The sequence below is a fragment of the Plutella xylostella genome, chromosome 22 (assembly GCF_932276165.1).
Source record: "Plutella xylostella chromosome 22, ilPluXylo3.1, whole genome shotgun sequence".
In the NCBI taxonomy this organism is placed as follows: domain Eukaryota; kingdom Metazoa; phylum Arthropoda; class Insecta; order Lepidoptera; family Plutellidae; genus Plutella; species Plutella xylostella.
Window position 1 is genome coordinate 1,995,479 of NC_064002.1, and position 23,417 is coordinate 2,018,895.

Below are 23,417 nucleotides of genomic sequence, written 5' to 3' on the forward strand. Positions count from 1 at the left end.
ATATTTCTCAAAAAGCAGAAAGATTTCTTGTGGCGTCCCACAAGGAAGCGTTCTCGGTCCTCTATTGTTTATCTTATACATCAATGACTTACCTAATAACGTATCACATCCAATGGTGCTATTTGCTGATGACAGCACTGCCATAATAAAATGTACCGATACAAATTTATATGAAAACAAAATTAACTACACTTTAGAAGAAATAATGACATGGCTTAATAATAATAACTTAATCGCGAATTTAAATAAGACTAAAATAATACAATTTCATCAAAGGAAAATCAACTGTGACTTAAATATTGAATATAACGGCATTAAGATTGAAGAAGTACAAGAAACCAAGTTTCTAGGTCTCATAATGGACAGTAATCTTTCATGGAAAGGACATGCAAAAGTAGTGTGCGAAAGACTTAGTAAGTATGCATACCTGCTACATAAACTAAGTAAAATTGTATGTCTTGACACAGCTTTGAATGCGTACCATGGTTTTGTATCTTCGAACATACGATACGGGATAATTTTCTGGGGCAACTGCACTGATAAGGACGTCGTGTTTAGGGCCCAAAAGAGATGCGTTAGAGCAATGTGCGGACTAAAAACAACCGACAGCTGTGCTCCTCATTTTAAAAGATTAAATCTACTAACGATGCCTTCTATATATATATATGAAGTAGCTATATTTGTAAAAACCAATCCTTCTCTCTTCTCCAAAGCCCACCAAACATATTCAAACAGAACACGTTTTCAGCATAGACATAGGCTAAGTATACCAAAATATAAAACTACCTTAATGCGAAATAATGTACCTTGCATGGCCCCAATAATTTTCAATAAAATACCAAATATAATTAAAGATCTTGACATTGTACAGTTCAGGAAGAAACTTTTTAAACTTCTAATCGATAAATGTTATTACTCCGTTTTAGAATTTATGTCTGACATGTCATTGTAATTAAATAAAATAAAAATATTATTGACATTATACTCGTACCTATTTGTATTTAATTTCAACTAAGTATATTTATCTAACTGACAAACTTTATTTTGTATTCTTAATGAATTAATGGTAATCAAGCAAACCATGTAAACAATGCATGCCCTTTTTTTAAATTTGAATTGTATATTTCCTTGCATGTACTAATTTAATAATAAAAAAATAATTATTGTATACCTACGTGTAGAACATAGCGCAACATAATATATATTTTTAAACATCTATTGTAATAATACCTATGTTCACAAATAAACGATTTGATTTGATTTGATTTGATTTGATTTGTTAATAATATTATTGTGAGCTCATCCCTAGGGAAAGCCTTGTGTTCTATATTATTATTATTTGTTATGAAATACGAATATTCAAGTTTGTATTATATCAACGGATTCACAGTGGGAGTAAACTGAAAATAAAGTTTTCTGAAATAATAATATATATGGGTAATTCGGTATATCTATTCTGGCTACAGGGTGTTCATAAAGGGTAAGTACCTTTAGTAAGCCGAAAGGGGGTTGCTCAGAGGTCAATACTAAATAACGTTTGTTCTACGACTTTTGTAATCTCGCAAGCTACTCCAAAGGAAATTTTATGCTTAGAAAGGTGACTTACTATGGTGAGATTTTTTGTTCACCCTTTAACTAAAGTAGATTAGTATGACTCCCTATTCCGCTTCTTAACTTGTATGTCGGTTCCAAGTTTAAATCCCCAACACTAAGGTATTTATAATATTATATTTACCTGTATAGGTATTATTTTTTAATCTATAGATTGCTTATGTTACTTACTTTGTTCCGGATCTGATAAAAACATAATAATTAATTAGAAATGTATAGTAAAATATGTTTATTAATTTATACTTTACATTATAACTACAAGTATCTAAACCTATGTATATTACAAAACCTACCATGTAAATAAAATTAACACATTTATTGTAAAGCAAACTATAATCTGAGCTAAAATTAATTAAGTACTCAAGTACATCCTCCTCTTTATATATACTTAAAAACGATTTTTTATTATGTACAGTTACTTAATAAATAGTTGATGTTCTAGGTACTTATTATGAAAATAATCTGTAATCTATAACTACATACATGGGTATTCAATTCTATGAATACTTACTCTACACAGAAATAGGATTATGGTATGATAAGATAGTTATGAAATTCTTAAACTAATTACAACTAATTAAAACATAAACCTACCTATTTACATGTAATCATTTAATATTGTTATCCATATTATCCATATTATAAATGGTGTTATTTCCCATTACCAGGTCTACGTTCCCGACATACTTGAGCAACTTTCATTATGCTCGGTCACTGATAAAATTGTACCCTCTATCAACCACCCTGTATAATAGCTTGTAGCAACTAAAAATACAGTTAAAAAAGTTTAAGTTTTGATACCAATTATCATATCAGTTTAATGAGGATTACAACCTAAAAACACATGTAAGTACCTATACATACATAACTTTTATCATACTTCAAAAATCAAGTCTTTTTGCGAAACATGCAAGTAGATTTTGAGATACCGTCAGAATTAAAAGAATTACAAAACATATCTGACTATTAATCTATGTAAGGTCACAAAATTTCCAACACTGCCGATAAATTATATTAATATGATTGATAATGTTTGCAACATCGATTAATAAACAATTAGCTATTTACCTACCTACTTATATTACTAATTATTCGTTTCCAGGTTAACATTAATCCTGTATTTACTTGCGATGCTGCGATGATTGCTTAAACATTTAAACATATTCATAAGTATAAATACGTAATATTATAAACTGTAATTGTTTAAAGAAGGCCGAGGGTAGAGTGTAGTGTCATCACTTTTGAGAGGCCTATACTATACTGTCTATAGTATCTATGTCTAACGATGGACGATTACAGGATGATTAAGATGAAGTAGAAGATATCAGAATTAAATCCGAATTGAATGCAGTCACTAAATAATTACATGTTCATTTCTAATCTGTCATCGCATCGTCTACGCTGTGTCGTCTAGAGAAACCAAATACACTCACGGGCAATGAAAAGGTTCCACTGAGAAAATCACCAAATTACTTCTAAACGGAAAAGGCTAGCTTAATGCCGTCTTCTGCAATATTGAAGTACATTTAACATAGCATCAGAATATTACCAACTAAAATCGGTAATATTTTGTACCAATTTTAAATGAAATCTTTGAAAAAATTGGGGTCGTTTGTTGTCGGAATTTTGTGAGTGGAACTTTTTCATTGCCCGGCAGTGTATAATATTATCATACCTGACGTAAAGGCATGAATTAGCATCATATTAGATATTATGTAGTTTTGAGAATGATACTCTTTAGATGTAATGCTGATAAATGTAAATTGGTTTCTATACACCAGAACATTAAATATGCTGGATGACACTAATTCATGTCACATTTATTTTCTATCACGATTTCATTTTAATTACCATGGCAGTGCTACTCATATACTCATAACTGTGACTAGAAGAATAATATTAAACATTTTGCCTCTGTGTCCGGAGGTATCTCTAGCTTGACCAAAAACTAACGAACGAGAGCTATCATGCAACTGGTGCGTTTCATACAACGAGTAATGGGTTCTTCTTTTTTCGTAAGCTAGAGCATTCTGTAGAGTGACCCCCCAGATCAGCGAGCCGTCCCATTGGTCAGCGTGTTTTGAGCCGGAGGTACGTCTTTCGAAGGCAGTATGCGATTGGCTAGAAACGCTATCTCCCTTACTTGTGCCCTCTGTATCTTCCCTGAGGGTGTCGTTGGTAGTACGTCCATGAAGAACAGGCCACCGTGGAGCTGCTTCAGAGGCGGCAGTTCTCCTGAAAATAAAGTTGAAAATGAGGTTGCACGTCTCAAGTTATACAGGATGTAAAAAAAGGGTGTGTAAGGCAAAAGTTGTTCAGAATGACGAGCTGAGTCACCCTTTTTCGGCTTAAGAAGGCTGTGGACTGAAGGCTGTGTGGGCTGTGGCTGGAGACAGTTATGCAGATGATGTCAAATTTGATGATGATCGCTTGAAAATGCAATTTTTCCACTTTACCTAGTTATGTTATTATTGGAGTTTTTTCGTTCGTTCTTTTTCTGTTACACATTTAAGTACAGTCAGCTGCATAAGTAGCTGTACACTTTTGTACCTTGTCAAACTCAGAAACTGCCTATTAAAACATTGTCAGTTTGTTATGTGGGTAGTTTGACAAGGAACAAAAGTATATAGCTACTTATGCAGCTGACCATACCTAAGTTTCAATATCAACCTCTACAGTAAAACTCACGGCTCATAAGTGCAAAGATCTCCTCCGGCTCCACGTTAGCCCCGTTCTCCTTCACTATAGCGGCCACAGGAATCTCCACGTCGAGCTGGTCCGGAAGCCCCACCACGCAGGCGTCTCCCACCGCCGGGTGCTGCTTGATCACCTCCTCGAGTTGTACGGGGGAGATCTGGTGGAGGTAATGGGGATGGTTGAGTGAGGATTGGGGTTCGGAGCTAGGCCGTTTATCCGTGGCCGTGATCTTCTATTTTTTCATTTACTATGTACTTTCTATATGTATATTCATCAGCCGCATTATTATCATCTTTCAGTAAGTTATTTTTTTCTATAACCACCATCCATGATTGATATGGTTGTGATAACTTGTGATATCATAGTCGAGGCACTAATTTGTCGTTTTTCTACGGAAGTTTAAGTTACTGTCAGATTAAACTTGTTTATTCAGGATAATCTTATGATAACAAACCTAACATATAGTTATCAATAACAAACAAAATAGCTATAATACCATAAAACTATTAATTAAATCAAGTAGTAAGTTGATGGTTTTATTATTGTTAATCCCTAAATTACAAAATCTGAAGTAAATATATGACACATGTACTTGGTATTTAAAATTTATTGGCAAACTGATAAGAAAACTTGACCAAAATAACTTTTATTTACAATGATGGATGATGCACCATAAAACATATTAACACGACAGCTGATGCAATAAAGATAAATCAAATTAATTATATCAAATCGACCAAGCATTTTCCTTTATCTATCAACTACGTCATTTCGAAACGGATGTGTTCTAAACATAACAAAAAGGCACTTTATCGATCGGTATTTTCTGTAAGGCATGGGAAAATACAGTGTGTATAATAACGTCCCTTGAGAGCGGTCTCTGTCCAGCAGTCGAAGGCTACAGGCTAACGCAATGATAATTTTTCGTCGTAAGCAGTTATGAGTCAGAGAAAAGTTATGAAACTTTCGAGAGGATGAACCATTAACTGCGGCATCCATGCCGCCTGCATGCTGCCATCCCTAAATTAATGCAGAAGAAAAATCAGACCACGTCAGTTTGGTGTTGGAACTTGTTTCTGTTAGAAAGTAGTTTTGTCGTCTGCATTTTGATTCCTAAATCCTAATAAAGACTCACCCATAATCCGGTGTGTTTGATGAGCAGTCGTTTCCTCTCCACGTAGTAGTAGTAGTCTTGTTCGTCTCGGTAGAACATGTCCCCTGTCTTCACCCAGCCGTCGTCAGTCAGCACCTTGTCTGTCTCCTCTTTGTTATTGAGGTATCCCTGTTGAAGTAGAAACATCATTAAATCCTTCTTCTTTCTCGAGAGAGTCTCTAAATAATATTTTGCCAGAAATGGAAAAAGTGGTGCAGAACCGTCACTAGCTTTACCGGTAACAAATTAGCGATCGAAATTAGCCCATTAAATTGATATTGCGTAAAAAGTTGTTGGTTATGTTAAGTTACCCCCGGGATTTCCGTATCACACCTTACGATAAATTTACGGTATTGAAACAGTAAGAATCGGTTAGTTAGATAGGTCGTTTTCCTATGGCAATACTTTAAAATCATACTATAAATAAGTACCTACCTTGAAAAAGTAGTCTCCTTTAAGTAGTAGTTCACCGGATTCGCCTACTTTTGCGTCGCTTCCGTCTTCAGTGGCCAGCTGAAATATTATAACTTTTTATTTTATTTGTCTTTTGTTATGGATTTAAACGTATTATGAACTCTTATAACCGAATGGCGAAGTGGTTAGTGACCCTGACTACTGAGCCGATGGTCCCGGGTTCGATTCCCGGCTGGGGCAGATATTTGTTTAAACACAGATACTTGTTCTCGGGTCTTGGATGAGCCCGTAAAATGGCAATAGGCCCGCCCCCTATTACATTGGGACTAAAATAACACTCTGGCGAAAAGTGGGTGCAGCAATGCACCTCTGCCTACCCCGCAAGGGAGTACATTAGTACAAGGCGTGAGTGCGTGTTTTTTTTTTTTAAGAACTCTTATAATACGTAGATAGAGGTAGGTATATCACAGTAACGGTAACTAATTGACGTGAAATATTATATTTGTGTCACTGCATACAATTTCAAAAACTTAAACAAAAGGGTCCATTCACATTGGTCTGTCATGCCGTGCACCAGGTACAGGCACGCATCGCGCCAGAGATGCGGGTTAATAAGTCACTCGCATAGCTAATGATGATAATGCCACTTGCACTGACCCTGTACTGCAGCTTCCCCGCGATGGGCCGGCCGGAGGAGCCGAAGGGCACGCGCATGTCGTAGTCGAACACCGGGATCATCAGCTCCGTCATGCCGTACACCAGGTACAGGTACGCGTCGCAGCGTTGCTGGAATATGAGGGGATAGGTTAGGTTGGTGGTCGAGAAAATTCATATACAGGTAAAATAGGTACAGTAAAGGTCACCGCACAGTATATACCCGTAACGTAAAGAGACTGTCGCGGAGAGCTCGCGTCTACTGGTTGACAGAAGAAAAAAGAAGCGATCTTTATAATATATTATCTTTACGTTACGGTTACAGGTATGTGCGTGTGCGGTGACCATAAGGCGAAACGAGTCAGAGAGACATTCTAATGAACTTTTCTACCTTTTTTTGAAATTCGATAAAAAACCTCAATGCTAAAAAGTAAAAAATTACGTGCCAACAAAGTTTCTATGGAAAAGCATAAGTACTTAATGTTTTTCGTGTTGTTCAAAATGACCTTCTTAGTCAATATATTTTTCAGCTTACTAAACCACTTCATCAGGTTTCCTTGTTGTAAATAGTGTGTGTGAGTTAATTCAGACATAGATAAGTTCAGACATTTTAACCAAAACTTACTTTGAATTGATCCAGCAGCGGCTTGTCTATAGAACTGCCTCCGATGATGATGTACCGGAAGGAGGAGAGGTCGCACACGGCCGCCGTGGCGTGCAGGAACTTGGAGAGCAGGTGCGGCGTCCACACTGTGGCGTTCGGCTGAAGACAATATGGTGCTGGTTAATATGTGGCGCAGTTTATCCAGCATACTTGCTTACTGACAATTGGCTCCGAATTAGTAACGTATGTAATTTTTATTCAAGGTGTAGCCCGCGAGTTCCTCTTAGCCGTTAAATTTTCCCTGTGGGATTTTTGGGATAAAGAGTACTATGTTTATGTGTTATGTCCATTGACTTATATATTACTAGCGTCATTGGTTATGTCCAGTTTGCTACATAGCGAATTTCATCAAAATTTATCCAGACGTTTTACCGCGAAAGTGTAACACCTTATTATTTAAAAACTTATGCGTTCTTCAGACTTTTCATATAATTACTGAAATTTGGACATCTACCAAATTTAATACCAACGAAAATAATATCATAGTATAGGTAAGTATTTCACTTTATTAGCTTTTTTAACGATGCAGCTAGTTATTGAGGTGTAGAATAATAAATAATATAAAACATCTTCTTTTGGTCGTTTTCGCTAAAAAGCTTCATACTTTCACCTTCTGATTTTTATCAGTAAAATAATTTAATATCTACTTTATTTATATCACATTGACGTACTTTGGATTTACCTCTGATAAAGCTGACCTAAAATTAGATTTATTAATTATAGAGGTAAGTAGCGGTTCACAAATTAAGAATTCATCACAAATCTATGCCATTAATAATTAATAAGGTACGATAAGTTTCATCGGTGGGTAACAGAGTTGTCAATGTTTATTTTGACGCGTTTATTTTGTTAACGGTTTTGATAACAACATTTATCTTTTACAGCAGTTATTTTATTACTACTAGGACCAATAAATGTGTAAATTCTTTCATACTAAATGATATTTTGATTTATGTCTAAATATATGTAAATCTGTAGTAAAAATCAGTGCAGTATAGGTACGGTCTTTGAAAAAAATATGATTAGGTTAGGATTAGATTAGGTACGATATAGGTACATCTTCCTTTGTATTATAAGTGTATTATTTTTAATTTTGTGTTCTTGAAATCATTAAAGTAGTACGTAAATACTTATTCTTTTCTACATGTAATGAGTTATGAATGATTAGGTATTGATTACTGATTGCACAAATGGCGTTCTACTAAACCCCGAGGTTCTCACCTGCGTGAAGTTAGCAGCCTAAAGTTAGCAGCCTTTGAATACCCGACCAAATTAAGATGGTCACTACAGTCATTGCATTCTTTATCAATTAAAACAAGTAAATAGCCCCGAAAACATTGAGATAATAATGCTAGGTGTTTGTATAAACACTAAAGTATGTTCTAAAATAAATAAATACAAAAAAATACGACGTTTACTTACTGACGCTCTTGTTGTATAATGGATATTTTGTATGGGGGCACCAAGATGCCATAGACCTGCCCGCATCTCACCTAGTTTATTATGTGAGTTGTGTCATTAGAAAACACTGACAGAAGTTTCATCAACATTGAAACGGTATAGCAGGTGTACAGAAGCCACTATCTGACAGATTTTGGGTGAAAAGTACTCAATATTTCACGATCATTCCATTTTTCAGGTGGAACCTGAAGGAATTCAGTTTCAAATGATAGTTCATATGAAAGGTATTATTAATACCTAGAAAGGATTTTCAGCAATTTCAGATTAAACGACTTTTGGTGAATATTCAAGAAGAAGATTAGAAAATAAAACTTAGCAGCCCAAGATTAACATTTTGTATGGGGGCACCAAGATGCTATAGACCTGCCCGCATCTCACCTAGTTTATTATGTGAGTTGTGTCATTAAAACACACTGACAGAAGTTTCATCAACATTGAAACGGTATAGCAGGTGTACAGGAGCCACTTTCTGACAGATTTTGGGTGAAAAATTGTCAATATTTCACGAATATTTAAGTTTGCAGGTGTAACCTGAAGAGATTCAGCTTCAAATGTTGTTTCATATGAAAGGTATTATTAATACCTAGAAACGAATTTCAGCAATTTCAGATTAAATGACCTTTGGTGAATATTCAAGGTGATAATCAAAAAATAAAACTTAGCAGCCCAAGATTAACATTTTGTATGGGGGCACCAAGATGCTATAGACCTGCCCGCATCTCACCTAGTTTATTATGTGTATTGACTTATTATAAAACACTGAAAGATGTTTCATCAACATTGAAACGGTAGCAGGTGTACAGAAGCCACTATCTGACAGATTTTGGGTGAAAAGTACTCAATATTTCACCATCATTCCATTTTTCAGGTGGAACCTGAAGGAATTCAGTTTCAAATGATAGTTCATATGAAAGGTATTATTAATACCTAGAAACGGTTTTCAGCAATTTTAGATTAAATGACTTTTGGTGAATATTCAAGGAGAGAAACAAAAAATAAAACTTAGCAGCCCAAGATTAACATTTTGTATGGGGGCACCAAGATGCTATAGACCTGCCCGCATCTCACCTAGTTTATTATGTGTATTGACTCATTATAAAACACTGAAAGAAGTTTCATCAACATTGAAACGGTATAGCAGGTGTACAGAAGCCACTATCTGACAGATTTTGGGTGAAAAGTACTCAATATTTCACGATCATTCCATTTTTCAGGTGGAACCTGAAGGAATTCAGTTTCAAATGATAGTTCATATGAAAGGTATTATTAATACCTAGAAACGGTTTTCGTATTCGTAAAATAAAACCAGTTGAAAGTAATTTTTCCAATTTCAATAATACGTGTTTACGTGTATTACGCCCTAACTGTCATCAGAAGAGAGAGTGCAATGCCATAGAAAAATACTTCCTTCCGACGAATATATTTCAAAATGGACAACTTATACGGATTTGTCGTCATAATACTTTTTTGCTCACTTGAAAAGAGCTATCCAACGATGTATGTCTCGTCTTTATTGAACATAGGTCCCAAAACGCCCATTGTCATTTGCCAGTCAGTTTAATGCTCTCCTTGAATATTCACCAAAAGTCATTTAATCTGAAATTGCTGAAAACGTTTTCTAGGTATTAATAATACCTTTCATATGAACTATCATTTGCAGCTGTATCTCTTCAGGTTCCACCTGCAAACTTGAATATTCGTGAAATAATGTCAATTTTTTACCCAAAATCTGTCAGAAAATGGCTGCTGGACACCTGCTATACCGTTTCAATGTTGATGAAACTTCTTTTAGTGTTTTATTATGAGTCAATACACATAATAAACTAGGTGAGATGCGGGCAGGTCTATAGCATCTTGGTGCCCCCATACAAAATGTTAATCTTGGGCTGCTAAGTTTTATTTTTTGTTTCTCTCCTTGAATATTCACCAAAAGTCATTTAATCTAAAATTGCTGAAAACCGTTTCTAGGTATTAATAATACCTTTCATATGAACTATCATTTGAAACTGAATTCCTTCAGGTTCCACCTGAAAAATGGAATGATCGTGAAATATTGAGTACTTTTCACCCAAAATCTGTCAGATAGTGGCTTCTGTACACCTGCTATACCGTTTCAATGTTGATGAAACTTCTTTCAGTGTTTTATAATGAGTCAATACATATAATTAACTAGGTGAGATGCGGGCAGGTCTATAGCATCTTGGTGCCCCCATACAAAATGTTAATCTTGGGCTGCTAAGTTTTATTTTTTGTTTTTCTCCTTGAATATTCACCAAAAGTCGTTTTATCTGAAATTGCTGAAAATCGTTTCTAGGTATTAATAATACCTTTCATATGAACTATCATTTGAAACTGAATTCCTTCAGGTTCCACCTGAAAAATGGAATGATCGTGAAATATTGAGTACTTTTCACCCAAAATCTGACAGATAGTGGCTTCTGTACACCTGCTATACCGTTTCAATGTTGATGAAACTTCTTTCAGTGTTTGATAATGAGTCAATACACATAATAAACTAGGTGAGATGCGGGCAGGTCTATAGCATCTTGGTGCCCCCATACAAAATATCCATTAACCAACAAGAGCGTTAGTAAGTAAACGTCGTATTTTTTAGTATTTATTTACTTTAGAACATATAATAGTGTTTATATAAATCCCTAGCATTATTATCCCAATGTTTTTGGGGCTTTTTACGTGTTTTTATTGATAAAGTATGCATTGACTTAATTGACCATCTTTATTTGGTCGGGTATTCGAGGGCTGCTAACTTTAGGCTGCTAACTTCACACACCTGAGGTTCTCTTCAAACTGGAATCCGGGACATGCTTCAAGATGTCCCCCCAACTTAAACCTAACAACTTTGTTAGAGCGAAACTTTGTTGCGATAACGCTCAATTGACATTGTTGGTAGATAGAAGATATTAAATAGAGCAGATACCACAGAAACGAAATTATCTATTCTTGGACCTATAGTGCGCCTACCGAAGCATTTACAACATCCTGGCTTGCTGCTCAAATTTACTCGGGAGCTAGGCTGGTTGATTAGGGGGATATGTACAAAGGTTCCACTCGAGAGCGTTACGTGCAGGAAGTTCACCACCCCTCATAATATAATAATATAGAATAGAGATTTGTTGGAGTATTGTTACTGGAATTATTTCACAGCTCGCGAGTGTAGCCCCAGGGATGTTCAATGACTTACCCGGTACTTGTTGATAATAGCGACCAGCCACTGCGGCGTCATCGGCGTGGAGGACTGGATCCGCGCCGACCTCATGATGGGACACGAGATGTAGAACAACATGGCCGACATCCACTGTATAGTGCCGATGATGAGGGTGTTATACACACCCGTCGTGAACTGGTACCTGCAAATTTATCGCTGTTTTAAGTGTATTCATGGCGATTTTCTGTAAGGAACATTAAACTTATGTAGCTAGTAAATCTATCCCTGTCTTTTTCTGTCCGTATACTGGCAAAGCAAGGAAGAAATACATTAGGTCGACATTAGCTTGAAGTTCCTTTGTGAAACTCAGTGTTAGTGTATTCAGGATGCCGAAGACATAAAATATTTTATGATTCAGGTTCTTTACATATTGGAGACCCGGATTCCTGTTGATTCGGAAAATTCTGGCGATATTGAACAGCGTTTTTTTCCTCAATGGTGCAATTAATGAGTTTTTCGTATAAAGAAAAATGCTCTAACAATTCGTGGAAATAGGTATACTCATGTAGGTATAATAGTAAAATTAATTGATAAAAGTTCTAGTGTTTGTCACAGACTCTAAGAAGAATGGTGTTGTATACCGACCACCAGGCCTCCACAGCATGCGCCACCACGGCGTAGGTGATGATGGCACACTTGGGGCGCCCCGTGGTGCCGCTGGTGAGCAGCAGCCACGCCGCCGTCTCCTGTTGGTCGAACTCCGCTGGTCTGAAGAAGAATTGGAAGATTAGATTCATGGTGATGACCCACTTCTTCTTCTTCTTCTTCTTCTTTCGTGTCAGTGAAATGCGATTTTTTATATTTGTCCAGACCAAAAAGAAGCAACTTTGATAGCATTTTGGTTGGCCTGGAGTAAGTCTTCCCGTGTGCAGGTGGAAGGGCACAGGGGACAGGAGAGTAAATGCTCCATAGTCTGGGGGGCGGTACCCCACTAATGACCCACTAGTTTTAGCTAAGCTATCTATGAGGACCTGCTCAGGGTTACTCTATACTGACGAAAAACGAACGAGGGCTGTCGTGCAGTCGGTACGCTTGATACAACGATGTTGAGTCGTGGCTCGCACAGTAGCGCTCCGAAACTTAGTTTTTCGTCATATATAGAGTGACCCTCTGGGACAATGAAGATAGTCATACCTTACATCATCTACATGCCTGCATAAAGTGTGAAAAAATATACCTAAGTATTTAAGTACCATCAGATTGGGAAAATCTGTAAGTACTTGTATAACTTTAGATATTGACACAGGTATAAATACACTTAAGTATCTGTATAATGTATGGATAAAAGTTATACATTCAGGTTTTATAGAGAGTTTTATGAGCATCGTAAATGTTTTATGGCCGTTACCTGAAGTTGTTCTCAGTGCCACTGTTGTCGCGTATGAAGGTTTCCATATTAGACTTGTTGTCGTCAAACTTCACTATCACAGCTTCTTTCCCACTTTCTTTCAAGCCTTCTTGAATTTTATCCTCTTGTGATTTTAAACAAAATATGATTTTCGGTGAAATAGTTGTGAACAGGTGTGCAAGGTCGCCTGAAAATGATTAAGTTTGTTAAATGCTGTCCTTTCAGTCTCAAGAATAATAACGGCCGCGCTTCACTCCAATACTTATTGGATGAAAACTGTTTCCTAATTTTATTGTTACGAGCTTTCAGATTACATACTACTACAGAAAGAGCCCCTTATCCGAATGGAGAGTTGTTTGTAAAAATTTACGTTCATCAGAAAATTTTATATTTATACGATGAAAAAAAACATTTGACTTTGACTGCAATCATTATGTAGGTAAGCTGAATTATTTCGAGTATGTACCTATGTATATTGCAGACGATCTAATAATATACCTACGTACCTACCTTTCTAATGTAGACATATAGGGTGTACCATATTGTATACGATTGGTCGGACCTTTACGTCTTTTCATCATAATGAAAAGCTCAATCTAATATAATTACGTGAGGTTCTCGTGAGCACATACAGAGAAGTACTTAATTATACGAAATAAATTAAGAGAAACGAGTCCATTTCCCACTCATTATAAATGTTTCGTGCCGGTAAAAGGGATACGAGTATGGCTCAATTAAATTTGAATGGATGATAATAATTAATGTTTTCAATGACCAGAGGATACTCAAAAAGGTTTTTAATTGCGTAAGTATTTAATGCAAGGCTGTACCAAGAAACAGGTATGATTACGGTTAATTGAAGGATAAGAGTCGACATCCATTTTAAAATAGTTTCGGTAAATTTAGAGTCTTAATTTAGTCTAGATATTTTGTTTCTATACCTACTTAGGTATTTTGAATTTATCAATCACATACCGATTATCCATAATATAATAATTATTATTACCAACGTAAGTATTTTAAGAAAACCCTAAGCTTGCGGTAAGTAGTTAGGTGAGTTGGTACTAAGTAGTCTAATTAAAATTCAATAATCAATTCAATATCATCTTTTTTGAGAAGTCACAAACAGATTCAGTCATTATTCAATTATTTCTGAACAACAACAATCAACTTACTAGCCACGATACTGCCATCCACAGTGCACAGCGTAGTCCCATTGAAATGGCTGGCGTAGTACGGGATGGCGACGTCCAGATGGTTGGGTCCCATCACTACCACGGTGTCTCCCACTCGCAGGCCGAAGTTCTGCATGGCCGAAGCGAGACGACACGAGCGGGACAACACTGACCTGTGGGTCTCGGACTGCTCTGTTGCTGAGTCTATCTGTAATAAATGACTACAGGTAACGATAGGATGCACCTATGTGGGAACTGGAAGGAAAAGGATAAGAATAGGCTCTCCGAAACCTAAGAAAGACAAATCCTCCTACACCATACGTAAAAAGGTTTAAAATAGTTATTTATGAAATACTAGCTGTCCCCGCGCGCTTCGCTTCGCCTTAAAAAAAAATCCCGTGGGAATTCCGGGATAAAAAGTAGCCTATGTTCTTTCCCAGGGTCTAGACCATACGTATACCAAATTTCATTCAAATCCGTTCAGTAGTTTTGGCGTGAAAGAGTAACAGACAGACAGACAGACAGACAGACAGACAGACAGACAGACACAGTTACTTTCGCATTTATAATATTAGTTAGGATGGTTATGGTCAAAGGTTATATGATAACACCATTTTAGAGTTATCAAATAAAAGGCATATACCTAGTCATATTAATACAAATGTGATTAAATGTTTGGGGAAAATCTGTGTTACACCCTGTAACTCTGCAATAGACGTCCTGTAAATAATCTGAGTACTAAACCGGTAAGCCGCTAACTCAGTTTGTGGTGAACCGTTTGCCTACTGGAAACGCAGTTTTAGTGGGTAATGCACTGCATAATTGCATATACATAAATACATCATGTATGTATCGCTTGGAACAGGGGAACACCCCCCGGAATGCAACATCGACAGTACAAAAATGACCTTATACGAGTAGATATGAGATTATGGCAATAACCCTAAAGTCTTGTAGGAGGCCCAGGGCTAGTAGCACGGGGTGCCATTAAGACGTGACAAAAGGTTTGCATCGCGCTTACTCACATCGCGCAGCCTCAAGAGAACTTTTGTCACGTCTTAAATGCGCCCCGTGCTAGCTCTTCAGGTTCAGCAGGTTGTTTACCAGGCTGGTGATTCGAAGTTATGTATTTTAATAAACGTGTGATGATTCCTATCGTAGAATTTAGTTCACAAAAGTTATTATTGACTTAAAATAGTTTAGAGTCATAATAATAAATCAGTTCCACCAATATTTAGAAAGTATGTTTAGATAGGACATGATTTTAAATTTCATAATTAGCTTTTTCTACAGGGCATTTTTTTCTTTCATTATACTCGTATTTATTTCACTCATACCCTAAACGGTAGTCGGTACTTATATAAAATAAAAATATGAATTTACATTGCACCTCCTTTCTATACTGAATCTCACTGAAACTGAACTGAACATACCTGGTTAATTCCTGCAGGGTTGTCGGTCATGGCTTGTAGCACTAAATGGCCTATGTGGCATTTTTCAGGAGAAATCTGAAACCGGGATGCGGCTTTCAGTTTCAGGGCTGAAGTCCGTCTCGTGACGTACACTGAATCAAGATCCGATATTCCTGAAGGCATTTTTACCTAACGATATTACAAAAACATACAAAAAAAACTCTGTCTTTCAGAAGTCCGTTGAAAAATGTTAGCACTGGATCACTTTCCGACGTCACTATCGTAATTAATCAGAGTATTTTCGTGTTTTTTTCTTTATATATTGTGTATAGTGCTTCTAGTCTGCACAGATTATAAGATAACAGAACTGTATACAGGGTGTTCAGATTATCGGCGGTGGGCGTGGTTGGGTAATCTGTACTTACATAACATAATTAACAAAAATATTTTTTATAATTTGCATCATTCTGTCTACATTTATAAAGAGGAAAGAGTTGAGTGTAACCTGTACTCGCATGTATTTGAAACATTTTTCGTTCGTTTATAATATCTACTACCGATATAATGCTATATACTCTTATATCTTCGAAAGGTATGGCTGCTTCTAATCCCCGAATTCCTACGGAAACCCTTTGGGCTAAAATATTTTGTTTTAAAATAACGTGTTATCTTTATTGATCGCAGATCTTACCTAGTTATAAAATTTACACAACAGCAAACAGCTATAAATAGGTAAATACTGATGAAAATACATACATGGTATCTATCAAAAATACATCTGTGCCTATACCCTAAATACTTAAATCAGCCTGTAGGAGAGTTTATTAATCCATATTGTAAGCAATAATGATCATTATTGAACATCGTTATTGTAGAGAACTAGCTACACCTGATATGACAAATCAATGTGATATGCTCTATACCTAATTATGTATTAGATAATTATATAAAATGTATATTTAGATTGACTTTGCACTGAGACGCAAGTATTGAATGTTATGGCTCGTGCAGGTTTTTTTTTCATAGAAATTGGTGCGGCTTCCTGCAATACCCATACCCAGAGGTCCCGGGTTTGATCCGTGGGAGAGACCATAACTTTTTTGTGAAAAAAACTTAATAAATCTAGTAAAACAAAATAGAAACAATTAGAGCGGTGGTGGCGTAATGGATAAGGCCTCGTCCTCTCAATCGAGAGGCCGTGGGTTCAAATCCTGGCCTGCACCAATGAATTCTTTCAATTGTGTTTTCAATTAAGGAGTTTAAGTTCAATAATACCACGTGCTCTTACGGTGATGGAAAACATCGTGAGCAAACCTGAACACCTGCACCTAGATGTGTATCCTAACTGCATTGTACTTATTCCAAAACGGCGATAAGGTTCGGAACCTATCACGTGAGTACAACTGTGCTGCTAAAAGTGGGTGGTTTACTTGTGAGCCACCTCTGACTATACCCCTTCGGGGATTACAGTCGTGAGTGCATATATATATAGATATATATATAAACAAAATACGTTTGGAAATCTCAATTATTTGGCCAAGTGTACCTAAGTAGTAGAAGAAGTACCTACTGGAGGTACAGTTCGAAACTTGGGGCAACTCGGCTTAGAGATAACAAGAAGAGTCAAAACTCATTAAAGTTTTATGCTCGATGTTGTAAGTTCAGTGTTCAGCACAGCAGGATGTTGCAAATAAGTAGAAATAAGTAGCATTTGTAAAATGATAATTTAATTAGGTAAGTCGTTTAGATTGGTGAGTTAGTAACTAATGATTATTATATTGTATTGATAAACAAACAGTTTTTGAAGAATACAGAGTTCCAAACAGGTGCAATCTGAGTTAAATTTCTTCTAATAACCTTAGCAGAATATTAGGACAGAGACATACACACGTCAAACTTGTAACTGCAATGTTTTGGTCGGTAACTACGAACATTTAAAAAAGAGTTACTAAAATTATAAAATTATAATGATTAATCCCTACATACATATTATATAAGTCAATGCTTACATATTTTTTCATTAAGTACCACAAACATGATGAAAATCAGTAGTATAATTTATTTGTGACATGAACTAGTTAATCTATAACTGTTGATTTTGTGAAATAGTTTTAATATTTACGTTAATATTGTTTAATAATGTTCGGTCCTGTACATCAATTAATGCGTTGATAATTTCAAAATGTATACAGTGTATTAATTATGGCAATTAAATAGAGACAAACTCATTACTATATTTTAAACGTTTTAATATTTAATAAATATGTTTCAATGTACCTATTTACTATCTCGATGACCCAATAAATGTAAAGGATGTTGTAAGTATTTAAAGTTTCAATAGCTTGGAAACTTCCAACGAAAGATAAACTTATAATTCTTGAAAGCCTTCATAAATGCTATAAAATAAAAATAAATAGTATAAGAAGTTGTTTTCTGGCGTTTGTATAAACGGTATCAGGGAGGTAAACTACCATAGCACAGACACAGGTAAGAAACACTGCTATAGTATGCCAATTACACCTAAGTAAATTATATAAGAAATATCGACCAGCACGTGGCTCGCTTAGTTGCCGGTTGCATGAGCAACACCGAAGAACAAGTAATAGCGGAACTCCTTTGTTTAGGTCTAGAGGTCTAGCAGTGGACTAAACGAGCTGATGATGATACAATGATGATTTTTTATTATAAATAGAAAATAATAAATAACATAATTATTTTTCCAGAGCTTCTTATTTTTTACTGCCACGGTTTAACAGGATGTTTTCTGGCCACAGGAAAAGGTTTTGCTCGGTTGCGAAAAGTTTGCCAATTAATTGTTTCCAAATTATTATCTGTCTACCCTTCTCGTTACGAGTTAGTATATTTTTACAAACTCGCTATACTCCTTTAACATACCATTTCCTTCCGTTACGGAAAATAAATTAATATTTATTCATCTTCTTTTTTATTTTTATCGTATCAGTGACAAACAATATAGCTAGACCAGGGTTTATAATCGTGGTTGAACAATCAGCCAGCAGTCCGATTAGCATTAGGTTGCCTGTCTAGAGCGGAGCGGGCTAGCGGAGCGGTGTGCGAGGCAATAATCGTCCAATGAAATTGCATGAGCGGAATTTTATGTAATTTCATTGGTCCATTTTTTAATCTTGCTTCGCTAGCCCGCTCCGCTCTGGTCGCTGACTGTGCCGTTCGAATATAAATACTCGTACCTATAAGCTATAGCTGAAACATACGTCACTCTACGAGGCTCTTTCTACGCTGGTCCTGGTCATATCCCTCAAGCGTTTTGTGTTTAAATAAATTGGTTGGCTTCAAGCTGCGGCTCCGGAGGACGACAAACAGCCGGCGGGTCGTGAGTCACCCCCTGCTTCATTTGTACCGCCGCTGCTCGCACACTCACATTAAACAAGCCTTAGTCCGAGACATGTAGTAGCCGCATTCTACACACACGGGTTTATTAATGAGATAAAACATAGTTTATGTCAATCTACTCGTATACTTCGGTTTTGTTAGGGGCAAACTCAATGCTCACTGATTATGAAGTGCGTAGCGTAGAGTGAGCGCAAACGTAGCAACGGTTATGCGTCTTAAGGTAGTTAAGTACTTATTACCTAGTATTTTTTAAAGGATTTATCTATATTAATATGCACTAGATATAAAGAAAACTGTAGCCGTACCTTGGAAGTAACCAAAACGGCATCGTCAATAAGCTTTATCTACGGTGCTAAGAAACCGGAAAGTCCGAACTCCAGTAAAAATTGAGCTCTTTTCTAGGTATGTAGTTAGGTAAGTTTACGTTCGCACCGCAGAATACCTCCCGAGGGACATAAATGCTAGAACTTAGAGCTACAACGCAGCTGCTACAGTCAACTATTTTCAAATTCAAATTTGCTCCTCATTGAAATACGATTGCACATTGCCTCTGCAGTTTTAGTGACTCATTCATTCTTGAGATATGGACAATTTCAAGAGTGAATTTCAGTGGAATAATCGCGCGGGGCTGTAAAGCTCCGTAAAAGCTATCGGAATATTCATATATATATTTTATTCTAACTTATTGGTATGATACTACTACATGGTAAGTACTTATTTTTACTTAATAAAGGAGCAACGTTTCAAAGTAAATACTTACTTCTGATATTACTGCTAACTAAAACTGTTTTTGATTTCGTTAAGCAAGCAAGTTAAATAAGGAAAGGCGACGGTGCTGGCGTGACCGAGTTCTAAGATCAAGTTCGCAAACAGAGCGTCCTGATTGGTAATTCTCAACAAGCGCGCGTTTGATTGGCCGGCGGCTACGACGACGAACCGGCTGCGTCTTGACAGAGTTGAATTATTAATGTTTAGGTAAGCAATTATATTTGTTTTGTATAGCTGTAAACGTAAAATCATACGCTTATTAATTAATGCACACATCATTAGTGTATAATACCATACCTGTGCTGTGTATAAAACCTTGAATTGTTTAAATACGATTCCACGCCCTCATCTGTCTTTAAAGGCCTATAATACTACCTCTATTATTGCCATAATATACCTGTACATTCATGATAATGCCTTCATGGTTACAAATATCTAGTATAGGTACTGACTTGGCTGGTTAACATAGGTATATTTTATTTAAGAATAGTGTATGATATAAGGCTGTAGGTACATATTACCCGCGCTTTGCGCATAAAACATTAATTACTATTTCAATTACATGCTCCTCCATAGTCGTACAGTTTTATGTGGTTCCCTTTACGCAGCGAGCAGCAATTTGAGGCAGAATCTTACTGTATACTGTCTGAAGTGTCTACGGGGAGCCGGGACGTGGCAACAGCGGCTTATAAGTGTTGCTAGCGACAGTCTGACGCAGGGACTGCGTGCTAGCGGGGGTACGGTCATGTAGGATACCCATACCCTGGTTACACCTACCGAGCACTCGTTCTATGGCTAGCCGCTCATTGGATTGGACGAGGATACTGTATCGCCACTCCACTCGGTAGGTGTAATCAGGGTATTAAATTTTGGGATGTTACGGTGTCGGCCCAAAAATGATCGTGCAAAAAACGTTCCTTCCACAAATTAATTAAGTAGTAAGTACCTGCCTACAAAGTTTGTAGACGAAATTTTTGATAAGATGTTTGGTAAGATCGTCAATTCTGCTGGTTGGAGGACGTCTAACGCTGACGTAATGTACCTAGCTTATGGTGATAGAAGCCTTTACCTCCGCTATCCAAACACGCACGTAACATCTCTTTGGTGTCTCTGGGCGCAGTTTAAATCCTTCCGCACTAATCACCCTCTTTACAACGAGTCTCACGTTCACCGGCGGCTCAACGTTGTTTCAACGTTGTCTCAACGTTTGTTTTAATTCGCCACAAACGCGCGGCTAATTCTACGACGCTTTGTTTAATGTTAACAAATTGTTATAGTCTGAGCTGGTGCTTGGTATGTTTAAGATACAATGATAGAGGTTAAAGGCGAGATTACATAACAGTAAATAGTATAATATTGTGTTTGATAAACAAAAGGCTAAGGTATTTGGGTTGGATACCTGAACTATATAGTGGAATTTTATCAGTCTTATAGTATTAATTCACAAAAAGGCTTTAGCTGTAACATAGGTAAACAGTTAAAGGTAGGCAGATTTTTCACAGCGTATTTCCATTGAAGGAGGATAGAGGAATAACAACCCATTCATAGAAAAATACAAGTAGAATTAAATATGAACACGGGTAACATAGCCTTGTTAGTTCAGAGTAGGGTTTCGTTTTTCCCGACCTTTTTCTGTTCCCGGGAAACGGGAATTTTTTTCAAGATTTCCCGGGAATTCCCGGGAAACGGGAATTTATTTTAAATCCTTGGTTTTGCTATTTTCGGATATAAAAAGTCTATTAAAACACTTACAATTAAATCAAATATACTTTTATCACTCGTATAGGTAGAAAAAAGCAACAGTCAGATAAATTTGCAACCAAAATTATAATGATTTCTTAAGTGCCAATTTCACCATTCTCGGTTATCTAACCGACAGGGCCTGATTTATAAATTAAACGTCATCTCCATATAAAATTCATGACAGATGTGTCAAAAGTTAACCACTACTCCCTGGTTATGCTCTAACCGAGAATGGTGAAATTAGCACTTAACATGCCAAATCATTTGTTTTTCTTAATTGTAAGTTTAACAATAACAAAGGTATTATAATAAATGGTTTGAAAATAATATTATTATGACATATATTATAAGTAATTAAAATATAAAAATAATTACACATGTTTTAGAAAAATGAATTCATTCAACGATTTATCGCTCAACCTACTTCTTATTTTGGTTTTTTCTATGCGTTAGTAATTTTATAAAAAATAAACGACGACATAAAAAAATGACAGGTCACATATGTAAAAGCCGAGCAATTGTTTGGTTTTAGGCAGGCGGTAGGACCAACAGATAAATAAAGATGAAAATATTGAATCAGGAAGAGGTGAAACAAGGTGATGTAGATGAGTCATTTATCTTTGCAATGCAGCTGCGCTAAATCAATAACACGTAACTATGATTTTCCAATAATTTACAACAAAACCGAGTTTCTGATCGTAGACGACAAGCCTGCCGATCATTTTTTTAGTTTAAGGTAGGAGAAACAGATGAATAAAGATGAAAATATAGCATAGAATCGATTAAAAATCAAACCCGGGGATTCCCGGGAATGCTAATTTTTTTCCCGGTTTCGGGAAGGACAAATTTCGTTTCCGTCTTCCCGGGAATTCCCGGGAAGACGGAAACGAAACCCTAGTTCAGAGTTTAGTTAGTTGTAGAATTGATGCCTCACCTCACCGAAGGATCTATTTGCATCTTAACTATGAGAAGTTAATTTGAAGGTAACAATCACAATCGTACCTACATCTACAGTGAATTTGAGACTCGAGTGAGCAGGTTGCCTACTATGAACTTTGAAAACAATGTGGTGTGTCTTTAACATAACTTGTGTACAAGTGTACAAATAATTTTAGAAGGCCAACAAACCAGTTCAATCTCAAAATCTTAGTCCATTCTGAATACATCGACCTCTCAGTTATCATGAAAAGTATCCTAGCTGCTAACCCCAGCTCGGTTTTTATTTGTATACAAAATATCTGAAAGAATAATCTCGAAGTAGGACAAGGGAAGTTTAATAAGTTTTACGAATGAAGACGCCACCCTCCGCCGCCGCCGCCGCCGCCGCCGCCGCCGCTTGCTGCAAAAGAGAAACAATCTAATTTGATGAAAAATTGAATTTTCTCAAAATTATTATACTGACGCGGAAATGAAGATGATTTTCGCTTTTCGGGTTTCACTTTCAGTGATTGCTCTTCGTAACATTTTTATGTGTTACGTATTTATTAGGTTAGATTATATAGTAACCTCTTTTTTTTTTTCGCTAATCATTGTAATCTTTTTGCTAATTTAAGATTATTTACGTTGAAAAACCCAAATAACTTGGTTTCTACTACCTTCAAAAAGAAATTATATTCGACTAAACCAAGTTCGCCTACGACCGCCTACACCCAGCTACGTACGTACTACCTACATACTGTGACGCCGCTTGCTTTACACCGCGCACCGCTCGTTCCCATA

General features: G+C 36.4%; 1 protein-coding gene across 1 annotated transcript; it reads right to left on the reverse strand.

Annotated features, from left to right (window-relative positions):
* Positions 1-3,439: 3,439 nt before the first annotated feature.
* LOC105393382 (luciferin 4-monooxygenase) lies at positions 3,440-16,100 on the reverse strand. The gene is made up of 11 exons (XM_048629204.1): positions 15,837-16,100; positions 14,404-14,611; positions 13,229-13,415; positions 12,466-12,588; positions 11,857-12,022; positions 7,155-7,292; positions 6,533-6,661; positions 5,897-5,974; positions 5,444-5,590; positions 4,300-4,465; positions 3,440-3,846 (listed from the first exon to the last, which is right to left on the reverse strand). Exons 1-11 carry the CDS (start codon positions 15,996-15,998, stop codon positions 3,662-3,664), a joined length of 1,689 nt encoding a protein of 562 aa, XP_048485161.1. The 5' UTR covers positions 15,999-16,100; the 3' UTR covers positions 3,440-3,661.
* Between the last annotated feature and the right edge of the window lie 7,317 nt (positions 16,101-23,417).

Excerpts from the sequence above, each read along its gene's own strand:
- LOC105393382 (XM_048629204.1), bottom strand. The coding sequence starts at position 15,998 with ATGCCTTCAGGAATATCGGATCTTGATTCAGTGTACGTCACGAGACGG. Across the intron at positions 14,612-15,836 it reads ACCCTGCAGGAATTAACCAG|ATAGACTCAGCAACAGAGCA; the intron begins GTATGTTCAGTT and ends CATTTATTACAG. Across the intron at positions 6,662-7,154 it reads CGCTGCTGGATCAATTCAAA|CAACGCTGCGACGCGTACCT; the intron begins GTAAGTTTTGGT and ends CTCATATTCCAG.